The following is a 23,091-nucleotide window of genomic DNA, read 5'->3' as shown; positions in this document are numbered from 1 at the left end:
TCTATCTATGACTCATGTCTCACGTGCCGATGATACTCCTTACGTTTCAGGACAAACAATATTTCGGGCATTCGGTATGCACTCAAGGTCACCAACGTCGTCCCAAGGTCAGGGTCGTACCTCGGAGGTACCCGCGTCACCATTGTTGGGGAGGGCTTCAGTACCGACAACACGACCGTGGCGTTTGGTGACGTCAGCTGTGACGTCACCTCCGTCAACTACACCCACATCGAGTGCGTCACTGCCTCCTTGGCGAAAGTACACGAAGTCGACAACATGGGGTCACATCCAAGTGAGAATAGTTTTATATTTTTTGGCGACACCTCTGAGGCAGAGCCTTATCTTTTGGCGACGCCTCCCTATAATAATTCGTCATACACAGGGCTTTGTTATACATTCATTTAACATTTCGCAGTAGTTGCAAGCTTCTTAATGTGTTAAAAAAAACGAAATACAAATTTCTTCCAATTTGACGTTTTGGATATATCCTATTGTAATAGCTTACGGTCGAGGGTACGCCTGGAGCCACACGCCGTTGGACGTACATCCAGGCGACACAGTCCGCTGGAAATGGAACACGCCCGGGTCCGCCACGGGAGTCGGTTACCTGGTGCAGCAGACAGCCAGCGCGGACGACACCAACTACGACGGGCGGGGGTTCAGGAGTGGGACTGTGAAAACACGATCAGGTTAGTCATAAATACGCTTTTAGAAATAAATTATCGTTTTACCACTATATTGCACTGAACAATGCACAAACATTTGTTGCTTTTTCTCATAGCGACCGACATTGAATCATGACCGAGAAGAACGTTTACTCATAAAGTTGATTTTACAAGTAATCAGAAATGCTATGCTAACATTATGTTGAAAAAATATTGTAAAGGGGCTTTGGTTGAAAATGTACTGAAGACGTTCGTATTTGCTGTATATGTAAAGTAATGACCCTTTCCCTGACTGTTTCCAGGTGTGTTTGAGCATGTCTTCACCGGAGAAGGCCTGTACTTCTACTCCAGTGGACCTGTGGACCGTAATGGAAATGTGAAGATGAAGGGAGTCGTGAACGTGGTACCCTATTCTGGCAGTGTACAACAGTTAAGCCTGGCTGTCAACGGCTACGAGGCGGAATACGACGTCAACTCAGGTTGGTTCCTATCAACCACAACCTCAAGACGGTACCTACCGCCACCCTGATTCATCGTAGACAAACAGCACTTTTACCAAAGGATTCTAGTCAAAAATGATGTGAAACTGTGCAAAAACAAAACTGTAGTTAGTGAGACTCAATAAAGAAATTATGTTTTTATATTAAGAATAATGTAAATACTCCAACATAATTTTCCTTTCTTGATTCTTCACAATATCTTCAATACTGGGTTGTTTGTATAAAAGAAATTTGTCTTCATGTGGTTACCACCAGGTGTTGCCGATCCTGTAGACAGTACTGCGTGTGCAGGTGAGACAAGTCAGATATCAGGCTGCACATCTGCAGCCCCACAGGCGCCCTCAGGGGATGATAAGTTCTTCTTCACCTTTGACCCTTGCCGCACCCCTCGGATCACCTCCATCAGCCCCTTATCTGGCACCATGCGTGACGTCATCACGGTCAATGCGTCAGGACTCGGCTCAGACAGCTGTATGAACAAGGTGACGGTGGGAGGGTACCCGTGTTCGTGTGAGCTGGTCACCGCCGACTCCTTGTCCTGTACTATCGACCACCAGGTCGACATGCCTGTCGCTACTTACAATAACATGGGGCTGACAGTCGACAACAGAGGAGACGGTCTCAACTCGCCCCTGACCGTGGAGGAGAGAAGCTTCGTCCTCCTGCCAAACGTCGACTCCATCTCGCCTGATGTGGGCTCCATGGTGGGCGGCACCCTCGTCACCATCACAGGGTACGGCTTCACCTCCCCCGGGATAGACGCCTCGGACATTGACATCAGGATCGGCGCCTTGAAATGCCCCGTCATAGAGCTCACGTACAACCAGATCGTCTGTGAAACGGCACCCATTAGTCAAAACAAACGGTCAGCAAGCAGTGAGATCGAGAGGGACATCAGCATCACAATGTCGACAGGTGGTGGACCAGTGAATTTTGCCTGCTCGTCCGGCAACTGCTCTTTCACCTACTCGGAGTCTGCCACGCCTAAGGTTACAGACGTCCAGCCTAAAGAAGTATCAGGAGCCGTCACGCAGCTGGCCATCAATGGCTCCCTATTCGGAACCGATCCTTCCATGGTGTCGGTTGCTGTTGATGGGGATGACGTTTCCTGCAACATCACCACCATCACGGACGGTTACATCGAGTGTGACCTTGGCCCTGTGCGGGTTGGAGTGAAGTCCTTCTCGGTACACGTACGCGGTAAAGGGACAGCGGATTCCTCCGTGTCGTCACTGGAAAGTTTGGCCACCATCGATGACGTAACACCGTCAGAGGGCAGCGTCAACGGCGGGAACACGGTAACCATAACGGGGAACGGATTTGTACCCGGCAACACGGCTGTTCTGATTGGCGGAGAGTCATGTGACATCCGTAACATCACACGTCTGCAGATCGACTGTGTGGCACCTCACGGAGTGGAAGGAGAGGCCCTACTGCGCGTGACATCCGACAGTGTCCAGTACCCACAACAGCGCTACAACTACTCCGTGGATAACACTGCCGAGGTTTCCGGCGTGTCTCCATCAGCGGGGAAAACCGGAGATACAATCACCATCACCGGAAGTAAATTCGGTAGCGACTCTGGTGATGTTACAGTTACTATTGACGGAGTGGAATGCAGGTATACACTTCTTGATTCATGTTGTATTTTTGTATCTCTGTCAGGAAATAACGATTATAGAGGCTTGAAAAAAGCATATTCAAGTATAATTCCTGATTCACAAAACATTTGCCTAACTGTATTGTGCCATGTACCAATTAAGCACTTCGCTCACTCGGTGGTTTGGTCCTTGATTACTACACTGGCCAGGCGTTGTCACCATAACCACCGATGGAAAATGGGTCGCTAACGCAATGTTCCTGTTTCATTTCCAGCATCACGACCTTCTCCAGCTCCAGTATTGAGTGCACGGTTGGCCATCACTCAGCGGGAACCTACGAGGTCATTGTTTTCCTCAGCGGTAGAGGATTGGCTACGTCATCGCTGGAGTTCGAGTATCAGCTGTCCGTCACCTCCATCTCTCCCGCGGAAGGTACGTCATCAAATATGCAAATCTGCATCACGAAATGACCGAAGAGCTTTTTTCATCATGCTTGCTTGAACGTACGGGAATCTAAATGAGTTGCCAATTTGTGAAATCTCGTCATTGTTGGCAGGGCCTTTTAAAAGCACGCACTAACATGACAAAAAGGCAGTCATTTGTGGCTTAAGAATAATCTTCTAATTGGCCGAATAAATGGTAAATTAACGTACGTGACCCCAGGGCACTTTGCATGGGTCTACAGATAAGATCTTTGATTAGGTCTTGTGCACACTGAATGGCAAGATATAGTTAGGATCAGCTCAAGTGGAAAGATGAGTGATACCAGAAATAGCCAGAGAACGCTTGAACTATCATTGCTCAGTTGAGTGGAGACATTGTCTCATCGGTGTAATTTTGGTGCTACAAAAGACTCTGCGCAACCCATTAACTGTAGTGGAGATTAGAGCTAAAAGGTGCCAACTTGCGATAGGGGCACAGTGTATGTAAACCTAATATCTACAGGCACTATACAACCTTGAAAGTAGATCTGTAAAATTAGATGTAGATATACATAGCATATTTTTGCCACCACTTTGAACTTATCTTGTGTGTTTCTTCGATAATAAGGCAGAGTCTGTTGGATTTTGCAGGTTACTACATGAATTCAGTCCTCTATATCAAGAAGTGACAAAGTATTGCCTCTTTTTCGAATTTGTTCCAAACAGGGAGTTTTGGAGGCGGTCAGGTGTTGACCATAGATGGGACAGGGTTCGATCCTGAGCTGACCGTCGTCACCGTTTGCAACAAGACCTGCGAGCCGACGGCACCACCCCAACCTAGCCAGCTTACCTGTAAGGTACCCGCAAATGAAGGTAAGAACATTGAACATATATGTCTAAACATTTTAGCCTGGATGCCAGGCTTTTGGAACTAGTAGTAACTTCCTTGCCATTAAAACGACTTGCCATAACATTGGAAAGGCTTGCCATAACAGTAGAAAGTTGAGTCAATGATAGCGTACAAAGGTTGTAATACTGCGGTCCGGTTTGTTCAGATGTGTCCTCTGGAACGCTGGCCTGCGATGTGACGGTGTCTGTCGGAGCGGAAAGTGTCCAACAGAACGCCGCCTACACCTACAGGAGCAGCTTAACTCCGGTCATCACCGAGGTGTCCCCCAGGCGCGGGGGAACTGCCGGCGGAACAACGGTCACCATCACGGGAACCGGCTTCGGGTATGTACGTCAGATGTGGGTGGATTGACAAATAAAACATCTAAACCTCTCATAGCTTGACAAAGCCTCAAAGGTTACATGTAATAACCGTATATTTTCTTACCAAAGGGCAACGGCTGCAGACAATAGCGTGACCATTGCCGGGAGTGAATGCATCATCCAAACGGCGTCGACTACACAGATCGTGTGCGTGACGGAAGCTCATCAAGGGTCGGCAAAAACCAAAGTCAGGGTTGCTGTCGACGATCAAGGAATCGCAACGCAGGTAAAAGAGTGGAAGCGTAACTTTTCAATAATCCTTTGTGCGAAGCATCATTGATCATGTGAGTGTACTGATAAATGCTCATTAACTCTGACAGTCACACGAGTTGACCTGAAACACTTTTCTCTGACCCAGGATGACGCAGATTACTGGTACATCGACCGCTGGTCCTCCGTGTTTACCTGGGGAGGAGGACCTCTCCCAGAGGCGGGGGATTTTGTCATTGTCCCGGCGGGACAGACCCTGCTACTCGACACGGACACACCCGTCCTGAAGATGCTGCTGATAGAAGGTTATCTATTGTATTATCTTAGCTCCTCACATAATCAACTAAGCATAGTTTGGGTACCGAGATCTGTGTCACTGACTTATGACGAACCTTCATTGATGCAAAGTTTGGGTATAGTTTGTTCAACATCCAAATATCTGTAACCTCAGGTGGCGAGCTGATTTTTGATGAGCAGAATGTGGAGCTTCAGGCTGAGAACATCCTCATCACAGGTGGAGGGCTTTTACAGGTGAGATGTTAGTTTATGGCTAACTATGCCAGAGATATATCGATAGTTGTGCTGTATACTTTCAAAGCAGTGCATCTGGCCCCACTCGTTAATTAACTTAACTGAAAATGCTTCCAATGAACATGTTAATCGACCGAAAGTTCTGGATGGTACTTATGAAACATCAGTGCAATGGACAGGATTAAAACAGCCTTCCCTTGACTCTAGGTTGGTACAGAGGATGAGCCATTCCAACATAAGGCCATCATCACCATGCACGGCCACGTCAGGTCACCAGAACTGCCGCTGTACGGAGCCAAGACACTGGCTGTGAGGGAAGGCACGCTGGACCTACATGGTATGGTTATGCATATGAAGTTCGTATCATATTACATCCACTGCCCTGTATGTCTTCTGGCAAATGTAATATTGCATGACTTTAAAGAACTTCTGCCACTGACCGTCAATTGTTTTGTTTTAGGTAAACCCACGCCCGTCACCTGGACATTCCTGGCAGACAGCGTGTCTCCAGGTGACACCACCTTGACCCTGACTCAGTCCATCAACTGGGAAGTGGGCGACCAAATTGTCCTCGCCACCACCGGGCACAGGCACACACAGAGACAAAACGAGGTAATGTAGCTCTACAAAAACGCCAGTTCCATTGATAAATCAGCATCACAAATGTTCTGTACTGCTGTCAGTAGTAGTAACGTCTTCCTCCTCATATATTCGATGAACGATGTATTGTCTATTACCTTTTTACAGGTGAGAACGATTGCTTCAGTGTCAGGTGACGGCAGGACAGTGACGATCACCGAGGGGCTGCAGTACCGGCACATCTCGGCAGTCACGACGTTTGCTGACGCAGGCGTGACCCTGGAGACCCGCTGCGAGGTCGGGCTGCTCACCCATAACGTCGTCGTTCGCGGATCGAACCACCGAGAATGGAACGACATCATTCCGAACTGTCCCGCAGGTTTTGATACAGGTAAAATAACATAACAAAGGATGTGTACATCCAATACAAGCCAAAACTAACTGAAACTTTATTCTATTGGCATAACGTCATCTGATAACGAAGTTTTACTAATCTTATTATCTGCTAACTGGCAACAGTACCTCATGTTCTCTTAGCTTTTGTCAATGATGTCGGCATTGGTGTTCATGGAAGATACCTTATGGTCCTCAAGAAACAAGTCTAGACACTTGTTTGTTTGTTTGTTTGTTTGTTTTTGTTTTTGTTAAGACTATCTTATGTAACATGTTCACAGGGGAGTTTGCCACCCAGACGTGTTTCCAGGGCCGGTTCGGTGAGGAAGTCGGTACTGACGAGTTCGGCTCACATATCATCCTCCACGGGCGGGAGATGAACAAGGGCCTGGTCCTGGGCAGACTCTCACACATAGAGGTCACTCATGCTGGGCAGGCCTACCGTCATGGCAGGTAGGGACCATCTTTTAGTTTTCATGTCGATATTTTATTAATCACGACTGGTCAAATGTCTAAACCGGACAGCTGGTTCAGATTTCGTTGAACGTTTCACTTGACGTCATCTGTCTGTCCGCCGACACGCTGGTATCTTCATTTGCATACTTAGTGAATCACATGTACATTTTAAGCGTTTTCAGACATCTGGTCTTCAAGAACTCTATTGAATGTCTACAATTCAAAGACGAGAATACCAGAGGACCACCGTATAAAAATTCCGATAGAACTGATAAACGCCATGTTGAGTTATATGATCAATCAACATGCAACTAGGGACACCAATATGGCCGTCAAAGCCTGTCTGCTTCAATGATATGGGAAGTAAGAGAAACGCTCTATCAAACATCAGTGGTGAAGCTCTAATACCTCCTGTTACAGATATGCCATTCATTTCCACATCAACGGCAACATGAACGGTTCGTACGTCCGGGGCTGCTCTATACACAAGAGCTTCAACCGAGCCGTCAATGTCCACCACGTCCACGAGCTTCTGGTCGAACGCAACGTCTTCTACAACATCATGGGAGGCGCCATGTTTCTGGAGGACGGCATTGAGACGAATAACGTCTTCCAGTATAACCTGGGTGTCTTCGTCAAATCAAGGTTAGAACATTCTATCGGAAACTGTATAGCCATGCTTTATTTTATTATGAATAAAGGATTGAACTGTATCTGCGTCAAATCAAGGTTAGAACATTTTCTTGGAAACTATATAGCCATGCTTTATACTTCGAGATATGAATAACGGATTGAACTGTAGTTTTCCAGCACAATTGGCAAATGGACGCAGAAAGTCTATGGCGTCCTCCGTCTCTATCCAGTGTTGGTTGATGTAGATGTCTTCTTCTTTCTCTTGACATTCGTTTGCGTCTTGATAATGTTGCAGCCGTTCTTAAAATCATTGTCAATTTTGGAATTATAAACTTGAACTTGTCTTCGACACTGCAGCACAAGTCTGTTGAATGACGACATCACTCCTGCTGCATACTGGGTAACCAACCCGAACAACATCTTCCGACACAACCACGCAGCAGGCGGCACGCATTTCGGCTTCTGGTACCGCATGCACAAACATCCTGACGGGCCCTCCTTCGACTCAAGTATCTGTCCCCAAAGGATTCCAGTGGGCGAGTTCTACAACAACACCGTCCATTCCCAAGGCTGGTTTGGAATATGGATCTTCCAGGACTACTTCCCAACAGAAAACGGAGCCTGCAGCGGAAGACCGGTACCCGCCAAGTTCTACAAGCTGATCTCCTGGAACAACGAGAAGGGAGCGGAGTGGGTCAACTGCGGCGCCATCCAGTTCATCGACTTCGTCATGGCTAACAACGAGAAGGCAGGGATCGAGATGAAGATGGTCAAAGGGACTGAGTGGGGAGAGGAGCGGGGAGCTATGATCAAGGACGGGTACATGATAGGTTACGTGGACGCCCTGGCTGAAACGGCAAGCACACAGTGCACCACGGCCGGCCTCGTCCTGCCGCTCAGCAACAAGCTGACTGTCAGCGGAACCGATTTCATCAACTTCGATCGCAGCAGCTGTGCATGTCTGGCATGGGCCAAAATAGACGGTAAATACTACTAGTAGTTTCATGTTAAACACGTTACTTTCATGTTGTGTTTCAATATTTTACATGGTATGTACTTGTGGTGTGTGTGTGTGTGTGTGTGTGTGTGTGTGTGTGTGTGTGTGTGTGTGTGTGTGTGTGTGTGTGTGTGTGTGTGTAGTTACGCATTTAGACACACAAGCGCTCACAAATGGAAAGCAGTTAGTTTAACTATGTAAATCACCTCACCTCCACCAAGGTACAAGCGGAGACAACAACGGAGGCTGGACGTACCGCACGGAGCGTCTCCTGTTCCACGACGCTCCCAACCAGGTCCGCTTCAGGTGGGAGCACGAGGCGGTCGTCTATGATATGGACGGGTCACTGACTGGTAAAGCTGACGGCAAGGTATGGACGTACAGCATCGTTGTTTCTGTAGATTGACAGGGTTGTGGTCCGAATTTCCCTGGGTGATAGGATATGAGATCGTGTACTGTGTAATACTGAGATCACAATTCCCACACGGGACCCGGCCGGGCAGCTTTTGGGAACAAATGTACGTTATAAAAGACAATAAAACACAGAGAAGTTTTTAATAACAATCATGGGCACCACTTCCGTATATTCTTGATATGAATTGTTAATCTTTTGTTCATACAAACAGCCCGGCCGGGCCCCGGTTTGGAATGTGACCTAAGCATAATCATGGTATGAAACATGAACTATGGTGTAATACTAGAGTAAGTTACGTCTTAAATCGTATGAGTAATAATCCATTCTATGATGTATCTCAATGGGGTATTTCCCAATAATCATACATTTAACAGTTCGAGTACATTCACTTTTACCCAAAACACGAAATGTATTTGTGTTTAGGTTACTCCACATAACCCCGCACTTCCACCGGAGTGTGTGCAGAACAGTGCCTACAGTGTAGGACAGCCGGGATCGAAGTGCGAGCCATCCGTCAACTTCATCCGCTTTTCCTGGAACCTTGCTACCCCGGCTACCCTGCGATACAAAAACGTCCTGTTTTCATCACCGTATGGGACTACCGTTGTGCCTTACAGGTGCGGTATATGTGTTGATACATACTGTAAAGGTGACATACATACATTGATGTACTAATAGGTAACACAACAACTGAGAGAAACGTGTATTGTTATATTCATACCACTAGGGCGCTATAGATTTCAGTCCTCATCATTTTACACGTCATGGCGTCACATTCTATAGCTGTGGCCTAAGCGAAAATTTTCTGTTTATGTGATTACGTATCTATGAAATGACACGACACGTGGGATATGTGTAACACACCCTTGGTATTTAAAAACCCTTGTCCTGTGGGTCCCATACATAAAGTACTCATATAGCGTCCTGTATATGCACGATATGGCGGCCGGGTATTTCTCGTGCAACGCATCACATCGCAGCGATACGCAACAAATGCGGAAGTAACTACACCACCGCGGGGCAAAATTAAAAAAAAAAAAACAGGGGTCTATGACCTGATTAAGACATGAAATCATTGACAAATACTGTGTAAAAAGTGCCAGCAGGACAAGGGTTAAACGTTGACGTGCATTTTATACAGGAGGAAACGCATGACGCACAAGGAGGGTTGGATGGCGATACTACAGACTGGAGTCAACCACAACTTAGTCTATGAGAACGTCGATCACGTCACCAACATCTCGTACACCGGAATCTTCTACCAGCTTCCTGTAAGTACCATGAAATACTAAACTTTCCCTAGGAATGCGACAGCTGTTAAAATGGGAAAGAAATAGAACTAAAACAAGAAGGAGGACATACACAGCAGGACCACGTGACTACAATGTACTTATGACAATGAGCCCACAGGGTGACAGCACCTGGGTCTCTTCAACGACATCGACTATTAAACATACTTTAACATTTATGTGTCATTTTAAAAATGCTGTACATTACCATACACAACATGTATCTTGAAGTCTTCTTTGATGATGCATAAAATATATGGCATATCTACTTAAATTTTCATCACAACAGCCGGACCAATATACCATCGTGTACCACAACTTCACACAAAAGCCCGACAAGTTTGCCATCATACCTGGACAAGAGACTGAAGGGTCTATAAACCCTGTCACCTTCGAGGACAACCAGTATGGGGACTGGTACTTCGACGTCAACACAAAGTTCTTCTACTATATGAGTAAGTTTTTTTTTTATATTAGTGATATGTGATTACAATGCAGTGTAGTGTAGCGTTACAGACAATCGAGCAATTCACTATTCCATGTCACATTCCAACATCAATAACAATAACCTAACGTTTATAATTATGTGACATTTCATGCATGGGTTAATGCAATATTTGATGAGTTAATGTACTCTATGAATTCTAAATAATAAGATATTAATACTTTTTAAAAACTCATTTATCTAATATTTAAGTCGTCATGATACTGGTTTCTACCCACAGTTTCCGGAAAGACGTCCTCGCGGAAGAAGCGCGCCGTGCCAACGTCGTACACCGACCGGGCTGTGCAACTCCGAGTGTACCGGTGCTTCTTCAAGGATTGTATCCCTCCGCCGCCGCCGCCCGTGGACAACAGCTCCACGCCTGTGGACATCCACATTGCCAGGGAGCGGCCCGCCACCTTCCAGCGGTGGTCGGACGCGGCTACCTGGGAGGGCACGGAGGACGGTTGGGGTGGGAACTTCGGTAGTAGCCGGAAGAAGCGGCAAGTCTACGGAGCACCTGCTGACGGCGCTAATGTGAAGATTCTTTCTGGTGAGTTTCTGGACAGAGTTCCTTTGGTTTGGTGGTAGAATAGCAAGTAGTATGGCAAAGGCATGTGGGGAAATCCCATACACTGTTGTATCCAGAATCATGCTGAGGTACAGTTCAGGATATTCCAAACGCATCCAGAAACGTGCCTGTAAGAACGTGCCTGACAGGCTGTTGCTACACCACATGTAGTTTGATATTCGTGATGTACTTTACAGGCATCTGGTCTTTACTAATACAGGACTTGTAACGTTATGTTCCTTCCAGACAAGTGGATCGTGGCCGATGTTGAGCGGATATCCCTGAACAAACTCTTCATCTACGGCGTTCTGGAACTGGACGACGGACCTGACAAGAACTACGTGTTTAGTGCTGTTCAAATTCTAGTGCAGGTTTGTTTTTCTTAATTTTATAGCACTAGGGGATCTTACGGTGCTTTCGTAAGCATTTTTTTGTTCATCTTTGTCAACAATACTAGTAAACACATGTACAACCTTTTTAGGGTGGCCGTTTGATCATAGGATGGGAGGACAACCCTTTTCAAGGAATGATCCAGATCATACTGAAAGGAAACCATCAGACTCCAGACATACCCTTACCGAATGGCCCAAATATGGGATCAAAGGCACTTGGTTGGTACCTCCATTTCTTTCTTACTGTGATGACAATTTTGGAAGAGCGACATATGTGTACTATTATAGCCTAAATGAATACTGTAGTTGAATTGAAGTCGAGGATTGATATCTGTACCTAAAGCGGCAAATAGAATCATTCAGAGAACTAACATTCCGAGTTGTTGGTAAGAATCGGCCACGAATTCCTGAATTCTTGGTGATATTTTTTTTTGTTGCTGTTATCTCCATATAGGCTGTTTCGGTGGCTGTGACATCCATGGTAAAAACCGTGTGGTGACCTTCACCCGTCTGGCCCAGACCGGTAACGTCGGTGACAGCACCATCACACTGGTGAAGGCCGTGGACTGGGTGGCGGGTGACGACATCGCCATAGCAACGACCACCTTTGACGTCTGGCAGACAGAAACGTTCAGAATCGTCAGCGTGTCAGAAGACACGAAAACAATCACATTGAACGGAACCCTTATGTACAAACATCTCGGTAAATAGTACCTTCTATAATTTTGTACTAAATTAGACTCCCTTTCGGACTCATAAATGCCCCCGAAACGTTCCATTCATTTGTGTATTTCTAGTCGGAAGGTCATTGATCTAGACTGGGTGCCAGACCCACGGCACACTAGGCTCAAAGTTATCCAGTGTGCACATAATGTGCAGACAGTGTGTAGATAACCTAGTGTGCTGTGGGTCTGGCACCCAGGCTATCATTGATCGAGGGGATACACTTAAAGTGTTGAATACGAAATATATTTGTACGCCATTCTGTGGTGGGTTTGTACGTTGTATAAAGTATACGTGTCGAATGACTCCATGACAAATGTCTAATATTTTGTATTCAGGTGAAACCTTGACTTTGGCCGACAACCAGACTATCAACATGGCGGCTGAGGTCGCTCTTCTCACCAGAAATGTCAAAATCATCGGCGAGGACTACGACGAACTGTTCGGAGAGTCCTTCGGGGCAAGAGTCATAGTCGGGACATTCTTTCAAGATGGCGTACAATACCTAGGTAAGAACTACAATAATAGTTAATACACTGCATGGCTTAGAGAGTACTTATAACAATCAATATCAACGATCTTAAAGAAGATCGTTGACTAATGGAGAAAGCTGACCCGGATTTCAGAAATACAAAACGCGTTTTGATTACTAGTATTCATCAAACATATATCTGTAACTATAATAGTACTTGACGCAAGTGTGGACAATTATAATGTCATGCATATCCAGACACTAACTGCTACTTCTTATACACCAGGCTACGGTAGATTCGAGAACGTTGAGTTCTACCACACTGGCCAGGAGGGCTGGATTGACTTCTACGACCCTCGCTACTCTCTGGCGTTCCTCGATGTGGGGGAAATCTTGGATGACTACACGGAATCTTACATCCGGAAGAACACGTTCCACAGCGGCTTCTCTCCCGCCATCGGCGTGTTCGGGACGCAGAATCTGAACATAGACGACAACGTCATTCACCACACTGTAGGACAAGGTGAGTAAGCTTGGAAGAAGTAAACATATTCTGTTTTACTACTCAACCACCACTTGCGTTGGACAGGAGCTATGAACCGTCAGCTTTAATCACGTCCTGTTTCTTGATAGGCTTAGCCGATAAGTAAACACATCTTTTGATATTTTGACAGCTATGCGTGTCTGGGGAGTCGACAACAAGCTTCGTCGCAACCTGGTGAGCCTGATCATCTGGCCTGGCTCCTACCAGGACAGGGTCGAGCCGGAGAACGTCGACTGGACGGCCGCTATCGAGGTGTTCGAGGCCACCAGTATCGTCCTGCAGGGGAACGTCGTGGCAGGCTCTGAAAGAGTCGGATTCCATATCGATGGAGAAGTGTGCAGTGGAGGGACAGCAGAAGCCTGGTAAGGCCTTTTCGTCGAGAAATGGGGCAAGGGAACATACTGCCACCCCGGTACGCCCTGGGTGGGAGGATGTGGGTTGTAGGTTGCCAGGAATTTGCACTGTGTATGAAACAAACGCCATGTACAATACCTCCACTCCCTACAATCCAGGCCATACAATTCTATGACCTAATACTTTAATACTTCGGGAGGGGGGGGGTCATTGAATTTTTTTTCTAGATATAATTGCTTTCTATTTCTTTCCCGGGTAGGTCCAACAACGTTGCGCACTCCTGTATGGTAGGAGTTGCAGGTTTCCCACCGGACGGTCTCAACCCCTGCACCAAAATCTCCGGCTTTACCGTCTGGAAGAACCACGACTACGGCATCTACTTCCAGTCCGGTGTAAAGGAGCTTGTCGTCGAGAATCTCCTAGCTGCTGACAACCAGGTACAGTGAGTTTGATCTCTAGTTTGCTTCGATTTTCAGTCTTTTGTAGCCTATCTACCTCGCTATCTCATGGACCCAGTATAGTCTGTAGGGTGTTTCACGGACCCCAACCCTGCTAATTAGCTAAGTATTGGACTTGATCGGATCTGTTATCGGTTATATTTACTTACTTACGTTGTCGTACTAAACGCCCTTGTAGGACCAACCTCGTCAGTTTGTGAATACCTAGATGTGACAGATGTGATAAGTGTTTATTGTCTGAAACTGTCTTTTACAGGTCGGTGTCTTCCTCATGCTGATCGGGCCAGGCTCCAGCGGTCACAAAGCCGTGGCCAAAAGCATGACCATCCGGAACTCACACGTAGTCGGCACAACTCCGTTCTTTGATTGCAACACCGATGTCACCCCGCCAGACGACAACTACAAGATTGGCTCCCAAGTAAGAACGTAAAAACTTGATTCTTGCTTGCTTTCCGTGTATGGGTAGTGATTATCTGACCTGTAAGATATTCCTGCATAAGATGCTGAATTAAGTACGAATTATTGTTACTTTTCATCATAATCATCTTTACTTTTACAATTATATAAATAAAAGAGATTTCTCCGGAATGACCTGGGAATTCCCGGCCCGATGATAATGATGAAATTAAAGAGATACATGTTGGAGTGTGAAACCATGAGCATTGATATTATAACAATTGTGCTTAATGATTTTAACACTGAACTGGTTTGTCTAGTCACGGGGCTGGTCGAGGCCAGGAGGCGGGAAGGTCGGCATCAGTCTGCCGCTGTTCTCCAGTGGGGGCAACAATGCCCGCGTCAAACCTTTCAATGGAGAAATGGCCTACTCCGCTCTGTACGGCATCATGCACATCAGAGGTGAGTACCATGATTACCATCAGACAGATATGTACATCTACACCGTGGGGGTAGTGTGGCGTATCTGCAGAGTGCTCGACTCAGAATCAATTGGTCCCGGTTTCGAGTCATGACATGCCATCTTGTGCCCTTGGGAAAGGCACTTAACACGACTTTCCAAACTTAACTTAACTGAAAATGGCTTGTCCTGTATTTATCTTCTGCGTAGGTGGCGGCATAAAATACGTTGATTGTTCCGCCATCATGTGTGGTCATAAATTGTTTGAATATAAAAAAGATATGTACATATAGATTATAGTGTCGACGAAAAAATTTACAACAAATGTAGCAGACTAGCAGTCATTTCATAATTACCTTAGAAATGGACTGTATTATAGAATGAAACGTTGCATGCAATACATGTCGCAGCATTGCCCCTGAAGTGATGTCATCTATGTAATCTTTCCCCGGTTTTGTTCCTCTAATTTGTCGTCTTACCGTACGGCCTCCTTTCCTTTAGATGTGGCATTCTCCAACTTCGGACCTTCCTGTGCTGGCGAGGACGTAATCTTGATGACTAACCCTAAACAGGAGGACGCCGGATTTCCCACAAAGCTTAGCGGCATTACTCTGCATGGCATTGCTGAAAAGAATAAGGCCTTCTTCTTACGTCCTTCCGTTGGGTAAGTCTCGAGCTAAACAAAATATGTGTCTGTGCGTTTGGTGTTCAGTACCAAGGACGGGTATGTTTTGTTGTGTGTGGACAGTGTTCAACACCAAGGACAGTTCTAGTTTCTATGGCTCTGTTAATAACCCTGTATTTGTGTGTATGTGTGTGTGTATGTTTGTTTGTGTGTGTGTGTGTGTGTCTTGTGCATTTATACGACAACGCAATGACTAAATGTTTGTACTTTTCAGCAAAATCAACCCGGCCGACTGTGTGGACATGGAGTGTGACGCTAAGAAGGAGACCCTAATCGACGACGAAGACGGGTCCTTCCTGGGTTCGGTTGGGACTGTGATCCCCGAGGCGGAGTTTGAGTGGGACGGGGACCGCCGGAGGGGCCTGGGAGACTACCGCATCCCGAAAATGATGCTGACTGATACACAGGGACGCAGACTCGATGTTAACGTCGTTGCTCCGAACAAAGGTAGATATGGGTAACATTATAACTCAAACGTGTACTATCTTATGGAAAGGATTTTAAAACTTTTTCGAACACATGTACAAGAAAAATCTGGTCTTCTTGTTGCTCAGAATGGGGCCCTTTCCGGAAGTGTGACGTAAGCACCAGGTCAAAGGTGGTTGAAAGTCTGTATCGACCCCCGACTCTGTTCGTTCTGTGGCGGACGATTCTTCCAAGAAATACTGGTTGTGATCTGATGTTAGAATTGTATTATTCATGTCGTTAACTCTGGTTCCAAAGCGATCAGGCTTTCACAGAAACCACTGCACTATCTTCTGTATTTCTAGACCTAAAATATCTTTTCCTCATCTCAAAACAGGCATAGTTCGCGATGACAGCTGCACGTACAAGTCCGATTGGCAGGCCTGGAAGTGTCACGACATCGACTATGAGATGCTGATCATCGAAAGTATGGACGCAGACACCGAGCTGCGGCGCCTGTCACCAGTCGCCCTGCACACGGGGCAGTACGTGGACCTTGTGAACGGCCCTCAGGACCATGGCTGGTGTGCAGGCTACACCTGCCAGAAGAGACTCTCTACTTTCTGGACCGTCGTTGGTCTCGGACGCCATTATGAGATATACTTCACAGGTACGTACAGGACAATAAGATTTAAGATTCAAGATTTAGTGTATAAGTTCGAGTGAGATTTCTCTTTTGCCAGCTTTGCAACTTAAGTAACACATCTAAGATATACTTTTAAGAAGTAAATCGGATTATGATGGTCGTCTTTGCGAACTATACAGGCACCAGTCCTCAGAAGCTGCGTCTGCACTTAATGAACGCCAAGCCTGACCAGTCCATGAGGCTGGGAATCTACTACGCAAACCCGCAGCGTCTGGACATCTACACGGGTGGAAGATACATCATGCCGGAGAACGGGGCCTATAACGACGCCGGTCAACTCATCCTTCTGGTAAGACATCTCATTTAATGTTAGGTAGCATAACAGGAGTACCAGAGTTTAGTTGGGAGCTAGGTATACATGGGTGGGATTAAAGCCGAGTATTGTATTCCCAGAAGTCTGAAATCTCCGATTTCTTATTAAGAGATTGTTTAGAATGAGTCTGCACTACCTTGTGTAAATCGGCTTATTAATTAATTAATCCGTCATACTATATAATTAATCCGTCAAAGAAAGATTAAAACCTCTTCTACTTGATTTGTTGATTTCTAATGGTTTTGTGTCTGTTTTTCCGACCACCAGGAGCCGGAGACAGAAGGCCAGTACTACCCAGCCATAGATGGAGCCAGTGGATCCAACTTCTTCGACAGACCCTGGCAGAGACTGTACCTCACCATCAAGGGCAGCGAGCCAATAGACATCAAGGTAACATTCACACATTAACTGTTAGGATAATGAATTTTATGTGATTTCAGTAAAGATGCCAAACGACTGTCTGACAAACTACATGAAATGTCATTTCACATGTGTCTAAAAAGACATTGGTGTATTTTCCAGACCTCACCTGTCCTGTATGTCACCTTCGGCGTGCCGGCCATCACAGTGGATGATTTCTTCGAGGTGAATTTGCGCGCCAATCTTGCCGCGTACCTGAACATCCCTGCATCGAAGATCCGCGTCGTCAACGTCGTGAGAGAGGACAGTAAGAGAAAGAAGAGAGATGGTAAGAAAAAAATCAGTAGTTGCTTCTATGGGTACAGAAGTTTTGTTTTGGGTGGCCGACTTGTGAGTTTGCCTGTTTCATGTCCTAATAGCGACTTCCCGGAAGTCTGAACTCTCCGTTTTCTCCGTTCTCATGTGAAATGATATTCTTTTTTACAGCTTAGTGGCTGTGTACATATATAAGATATCTAAACATTTTTGTCTATCTGTGATGCATATAGGCACCACGAATGTTGAAATAGAAATCACCGAGCCCCCAGCGAATGACACCAGTACTGCAGAGGGTGTGGAGGAGGAAAGCCGGAGTGACCTGCAGGTTGCCGCCTCCACCATCGTGGATTCCACTCAGGTGAGGAACGGTATATTTACGGCGGGTAACAGATATGTTTGCATAAAGTTAGTAACAAACAGTTGTCAATGATAGATTGTAGTACCATTGTACATGCGACAGTACCAAGGTCTAGATCCAGAACTTAATCATCTTTAAAGAAAGCATATTATCCAAGACCTTATCCAAGATCATATTATGTATGAGATCTTTTAAACAAGGTCTTAGAATTCGGCGATAACATGTTGAAGCTAAGTCTGTAAACGATTTTCTTGCTTAGTCTATCTACTGAGCCTGGTCTACCGTACATTTTCTTGTTTGAGGTAGTTTACTAGGCTTAAGACCAATGTATGTTTTGATCATATCATAGCTTGGAACCCTTGGTGACGAGATCGGAATCCAGATCACGAGTCTGGAGATCGTGGAGCCGCTGCCGCCGCCCAACTCCACGGCGTGGGAGGAGGTCGTGCAGGAGGATCCAGAGACTGCTTCTCAAGCGGTGTCTGTTCAAATTCCGACCAGAATGGAGGTGAGATTTGCTTATTTTTGTTTTCCATCGTCTATCAAACTTCTTTGTACACAAGCAGTGTATAATTACGTTAGGATGGCCGTCTGACTAGAACTACTTTGTACTGCGCTAGGTGTCGCTGTTGCAGTGTGAATTACGCGGTCCCAAACGTGACTGTGGTTGTATCCCCCCTCATCACCGTTCTCATTTACATTTCAGCTGCACACACAGCCAGAGCCTCAGCATGAAGGGTCTGAGTTCCCCGTCCAACCAAAGCTGCAAGTGTTCGATGGCGCAGTAAGTCGATATCGGAGATTTCTAATTGCTATAGAAGTTTGAAGTATGTGACTTTTGCGGACTTTGTCAGTTTAAATGCAGTCTAAATTAATATTATTTCCATGGAATTATGGAATTTTCATGTGTATAACCCCATGCGTTTTGTATTCAATTAAAGAATTTGTGGTTTTCAAGAAGGAATGTATCCTTGCCTTACTGTCGTCCTTTTGTTATGTCCTAAGGGTAACGTAGTGATGAAGCTTGGCACCCTGGCGTCCCCTTGGGAGGTCCAGGCAACTATTCGCACCGGAAGCGGAAGTGACTCTCGTGCCCAGATCATTGGTGACAACGCTGTTTTCACGAACGGCTGGGCGAACTTCACCAACCTGGCTATCTCTCACAGTGGACAGGGATATATCATCGATTTTATCATCGTCAAACCACGTAAGGCACTTTTTTCAATGCTGTACCAAATCAGTTTTTGTGAATTGTGAATCGGCATAATGTTGCGAAACAACATCGACTTATAACCAGATAAAGATATAGAATAAGCCATCTCACTGTTACATGTGCAGTCGTGATGCACTGTAAGTCTGAGGACAAAGACCAGAGGCCAGTAGGGAATATGAAATGAATTTTTTTTTCAGAAAATGCATCAAGCTTCCGAGCAGCATCCAGTGCAGTTGAAGTGGCCAGCCGTCCACTGTCTGGTAAGGTCTTCCCAATCACTGGAAACATGACGGTGAACGAGCCATTCACACTGACCGTGGGCATCACTGACGCGGTCACAGGCCTGGAAATACAGGACATCGCATGGAAGGTTAGTCTAAGTTTGTATTTTACCTGACTTTCTGAATTTTTCTTTCCAAGAAACGAATCTACATGAGTGTTTTAGTTAGTTTTGTAAAGTTATATATCAACAAAATGATTTAATTTTTTTACAGGGCCATACCTGGACTTGCAGTGTTGAACTCTACAAGCCCTTCCCTCAGGACGGTGACCTGACCGGAAGCACAACAGTCAACTTTGACCCTTTCACCGGACGTGCGACCTTCACGTCCATGGCAGTGACCCAACTCAGCCAATATTTCTTCAAGTTCAACATCAGAAGCTCACCCAGTGGGTATGACGTCATGGTCGAGTCCGAGCCAATCACGTTCTTGCCTGCAGATTACGTCACGCCTGATGAGGAGGACTCGGCTCACGTGACCATGCGGTTTAGCGGTGACTATCAGCAGGTGGCTGCCGGGAAGGAGGGATATCTGGGGTCGGCTCTGTGGGTCCACATCATGGACACGTACACAGACGTCACTGTCGGCAACTTCAGCTTCTCAGAAGGTACAATTTCAGATTTTGTGGATAGATGATATGCTCAGCTGAAAGTGCTGTTTGCATATAACGCAATATGTTTTCAGACTTTTTCAGCTAGTGTGTGTGTGTGTGTGTGTGTGTGTGTGTGTGTGTGTGTGTGTGTGTGTGTGTGTGTGTTTCAGTACTGCAATTCCTAGGTGTTTTGTCAGAGAAAGCAGTGCAGTGCGTCCTAGTCCACTTTTTTTGTCTAAATAATTGCCATTAATTCTGCTTTAGTTATCGTTGTACAAACTTGTATGTGTACCAAGTCTTGTTTTTCTTAACAGTTTTGTTATGTGTTTGTTTTCATCTGTTTTCAGGTAGCGTTGTTGCCGAGTTTGACATGAAGGGGACGACGAGTGGAGTGAACAACACTCTAGTTGGGTTGTGGAATGAAGTGAAGGACGGTCTGACACTTACAGTCGGTGGCAACACTCTGCAAGCCCAGACCTCCATGCTAGTTGACGGACAGGACTACTACGGCATGGACGGAGCTCCACCTGTACGTTAGACTTTATCGTTATCATTCGTACTTAAAGTTTTTTTGGCGACGCCTCAGAGTTGGTGCCATTTTACTGTTATCAATAAGACCATGTCGACCGTGTCCATCGGTCATCAACAGGAAGTTGACCTACGTTCCTGACGCGCACTGATCGTCGGGATGTGTGACGTCAGGAGCCGGTCAAAGGTCCCAAGAAGTCGAAACCTGTTGCGGTCCTAGTCCTAGTATAGTCCTGCCACTTTTTTTGCCAAGGAAAATTGGCGCTATCGCTTTGAATGGTCACGATCTTATAGAACCTGACTAGTTCTTCTTCACATCATAATCAATATTGTTCTGACTTTTGTATTCACTTGAAAAACACATAACCAATAGACAAATTACTGTATCATTCATGGCACTTTCAAATAAGACAGTTAGACGATACCGATGACGTTACATTTTCCGTCACGTCCCAGGCTGCTCCAGCGGCCGCTTTCCCCGTCGGTGCGATCATCGGGGTGGTTGTTGTCGTCATCATCGTAGCAGCTCTCATCGGCGGCTTCTTCTACCTCAAGAAGAGAAAGCGTGAGTTGTTTAAACGTATACAATATATACAATATACAATGTGACATCACTGTCATTCTAACTTTTCCTGCGCTGTACTTAGCTTGCAAGAGCATAATATAATAAGGTCTTTCATTCAATATGTATCTGTAATATTTCTTTGTAATTTCAGAATCTCGTTCCAAAACTCTCCCCGTGGAAGAAGACTCCGTGGTGAAACCCGGCTCGTCCGGTGATTCGGAATCCGGTCTGGGCTCAGACAATGGCTCTTACATAGAGACCATCGAGATGGGAGAGGACATTAAGAAACCTCCGGTAGAACTGCCTCCTCTGACGTCCAGCAACCCTCAGCACTTCGGCAGGGGCGATCGCGAAGTGCTGCCACCCATACAGAACCCGCCGACGTCCAGGCCTGCCTCGGCGGCGTCTCTCCGCCCAAGCACCGCCGGCAGTCTGCAGACGTACCGTCCCGGCGGAGCCCGCTCCGGCATGCCTGATGTGGAAGTGACAGGGATGAGGACAACCGCCTTCACTCTGCCTGGAGCCACTCCTCGAGGATCGGTGGATCTAGGATATGGTGAGTTTTTACTTTAAGTGGGTTTGGGTATCTGTGTGCAGCAGACAGAGGAAGTTGATAGCACGTGGGTGGGGATAGGCAGAATGACAGGTCTAATAAGGTCTGGCCGGGAACCCGCAAGCATTGGGAATTCAGGAAGACGAGGAATTTGGAAATTGCCGAAATCAACAGATTTCAAAGTGTTGAGACAACCATCACTAGCTGCTATACTGCTCTATACAAGAGAAAGCTAACCATCCAAACAGCGGCACCTAGCGGGAAAACTAAACAAAGCACAAACATGAAAGAAACTACAGAAGGGTGCATTTCTAACCCAAGGTGAAATATCGCTGATATGTTTTATGATGAAATGCAAAAATAGCTGATGTTATCTTCTTTTCCAGGGGATGGGCGTGTTCCGGTCGAGATCATCGCTAAGGACCACAACTCGCGATTTGTCAAAGTCGGGCTGCACGCCGTCAACAAGGCTGGGTCTTTGGAGGTGGGTTAGGGAGTACATAATCAACTTGACCTCAAGAAACCAAAATTGTTTTGGCATCACATGCACAGAGCTGTTCAAGCTAGCAGTACAGCAGGGAGCTACATGTAGTATAATTGTATTCGTGTGTTGCATTCAAGTTTCTCGTATACTAGGTAGGCAGAAACAATATTATGTACCATTTTGACAGTCTGTTGTGTGCCCTTTGGCATGCAAGGCGACTGCTTTGCCACTAGAGCCTTCTCAACCATCAGTCCTTTCAGCGTGGACAGACTTAAAAAAATCTTCGCTCACGAAGACAAGCCAAAACATCATGACTACTGTTTCTAATATATGACTTCATGTTTTGCCAGGAACTCCGTGGTGAACTTCAGCAGGGCTTCCCCATGCTGAGGACCGGGCACTTCCTGTTCCTAAACGGGACGATGACCGACGTGATGCCGCAGGCCCGGGAGGAGTACACCGATGTGAAGGACATGGGAGACGGGCCCATCCTCCTCAAACTGTACTGAAGATTCTCCGGCTTTACAGACAAGGCTTGTTCACCAAGAAAGTGATTGAATTAGCTTACCATCGGCTTGTATAATAGAGAAAATGCGTACAACTAACTTTGACTGCCATCCCAACTGAAATCACTATATTTTGTACGACTGTAGACTTTTAGTAGTATTATTTTTACATTAAAAGTAGTATTTTTACATCACGTAGATGTTTTAATATTATCAATATTCTAGCACAACGCACAAAACCGTCCAAGCACGTATCACAACTATGTAAATGAGATTTTATCAGTCAATTCAAAGAGACGTAGTTTTCCTAGTGTGTTTTTATATACTAGTATAACGTATTGTAGATGAAGTACTAAGAGTAATATTCTTTTGCGGGGGCATTTGCATTTAATTTGTGCTCTTTTATT

General features: G+C 45.9%; 1 protein-coding gene across 1 annotated transcript in view; it reads left to right on the top strand.

Moving 5' to 3' along the window:
• The window catches only part of LOC109469311 (fibrocystin-L-like), a 44,425-nt gene extending 21,590 nt beyond the window's left edge, over positions 1 to 22,835 (top strand). The window contains exons 28-74 of the mRNA XM_019767817.1: positions 51 to 292; positions 501 to 689; positions 968 to 1,144; positions 1,421 to 2,786; positions 3,041 to 3,198; positions 3,915 to 4,061; positions 4,244 to 4,421; positions 4,530 to 4,686; positions 4,819 to 4,975; positions 5,122 to 5,201; positions 5,409 to 5,538; positions 5,662 to 5,813; positions 5,949 to 6,171; positions 6,455 to 6,626; positions 7,050 to 7,274; positions 7,620 to 8,245; positions 8,481 to 8,629; positions 9,098 to 9,291; positions 9,816 to 9,945; positions 10,253 to 10,418; positions 10,689 to 11,000; positions 11,265 to 11,389; positions 11,500 to 11,629; positions 11,865 to 12,113; positions 12,472 to 12,642; positions 12,892 to 13,128; positions 13,280 to 13,511; positions 13,763 to 13,940; positions 14,218 to 14,379; positions 14,678 to 14,819; positions 15,319 to 15,481; positions 15,717 to 15,949; positions 16,305 to 16,577; positions 16,733 to 16,902; positions 17,194 to 17,316; positions 17,449 to 17,614; positions 17,835 to 17,962; positions 18,312 to 18,470; positions 18,669 to 18,746; positions 18,968 to 19,169; positions 19,373 to 19,545; positions 19,670 to 20,063; positions 20,396 to 20,577; positions 21,033 to 21,141; positions 21,293 to 21,697; positions 22,081 to 22,178; positions 22,529 to 22,835. Of these exons, the coding sequence (XP_019623376.1) occupies positions 51 to 292; positions 501 to 689; positions 968 to 1,144; positions 1,421 to 2,786; positions 3,041 to 3,198; positions 3,915 to 4,061; positions 4,244 to 4,421; positions 4,530 to 4,686; positions 4,819 to 4,975; positions 5,122 to 5,201; positions 5,409 to 5,538; positions 5,662 to 5,813; positions 5,949 to 6,171; positions 6,455 to 6,626; positions 7,050 to 7,274; positions 7,620 to 8,245; positions 8,481 to 8,629; positions 9,098 to 9,291; positions 9,816 to 9,945; positions 10,253 to 10,418; positions 10,689 to 11,000; positions 11,265 to 11,389; positions 11,500 to 11,629; positions 11,865 to 12,113; positions 12,472 to 12,642; positions 12,892 to 13,128; positions 13,280 to 13,511; positions 13,763 to 13,940; positions 14,218 to 14,379; positions 14,678 to 14,819; positions 15,319 to 15,481; positions 15,717 to 15,949; positions 16,305 to 16,577; positions 16,733 to 16,902; positions 17,194 to 17,316; positions 17,449 to 17,614; positions 17,835 to 17,962; positions 18,312 to 18,470; positions 18,669 to 18,746; positions 18,968 to 19,169; positions 19,373 to 19,545; positions 19,670 to 20,063; positions 20,396 to 20,577; positions 21,033 to 21,141; positions 21,293 to 21,697; positions 22,081 to 22,178; positions 22,529 to 22,687 (10,171 nt within the window). The 3' untranslated portion in view covers positions 22,688 to 22,835. The remainder of the gene's footprint in view (positions 1 to 50; positions 293 to 500; positions 690 to 967; positions 1,145 to 1,420; positions 2,787 to 3,040; positions 3,199 to 3,914; positions 4,062 to 4,243; positions 4,422 to 4,529; positions 4,687 to 4,818; positions 4,976 to 5,121; positions 5,202 to 5,408; positions 5,539 to 5,661; positions 5,814 to 5,948; positions 6,172 to 6,454; positions 6,627 to 7,049; positions 7,275 to 7,619; positions 8,246 to 8,480; positions 8,630 to 9,097; positions 9,292 to 9,815; positions 9,946 to 10,252; positions 10,419 to 10,688; positions 11,001 to 11,264; positions 11,390 to 11,499; positions 11,630 to 11,864; positions 12,114 to 12,471; positions 12,643 to 12,891; positions 13,129 to 13,279; positions 13,512 to 13,762; positions 13,941 to 14,217; positions 14,380 to 14,677; positions 14,820 to 15,318; positions 15,482 to 15,716; positions 15,950 to 16,304; positions 16,578 to 16,732; positions 16,903 to 17,193; positions 17,317 to 17,448; positions 17,615 to 17,834; positions 17,963 to 18,311; positions 18,471 to 18,668; positions 18,747 to 18,967; positions 19,170 to 19,372; positions 19,546 to 19,669; positions 20,064 to 20,395; positions 20,578 to 21,032; positions 21,142 to 21,292; positions 21,698 to 22,080; positions 22,179 to 22,528) is intronic.
• Positions 22,836 to 23,091: the final 256 nt, after the last annotated feature.

This window comes from Branchiostoma belcheri, unplaced genomic scaffold, assembly GCF_001625305.1.
Source record: "Branchiostoma belcheri isolate BF01 breed outbred unplaced genomic scaffold, Haploidv18h27 scaffold20, whole genome shotgun sequence".
NCBI lineage: Eukaryota > Metazoa > Chordata > Leptocardii > Amphioxiformes > Branchiostomatidae > Branchiostoma > Branchiostoma belcheri.
Note: the sequence above shows the minus strand (reverse complement) of the source record. Positions and strands in the feature narration are given on the sequence as shown.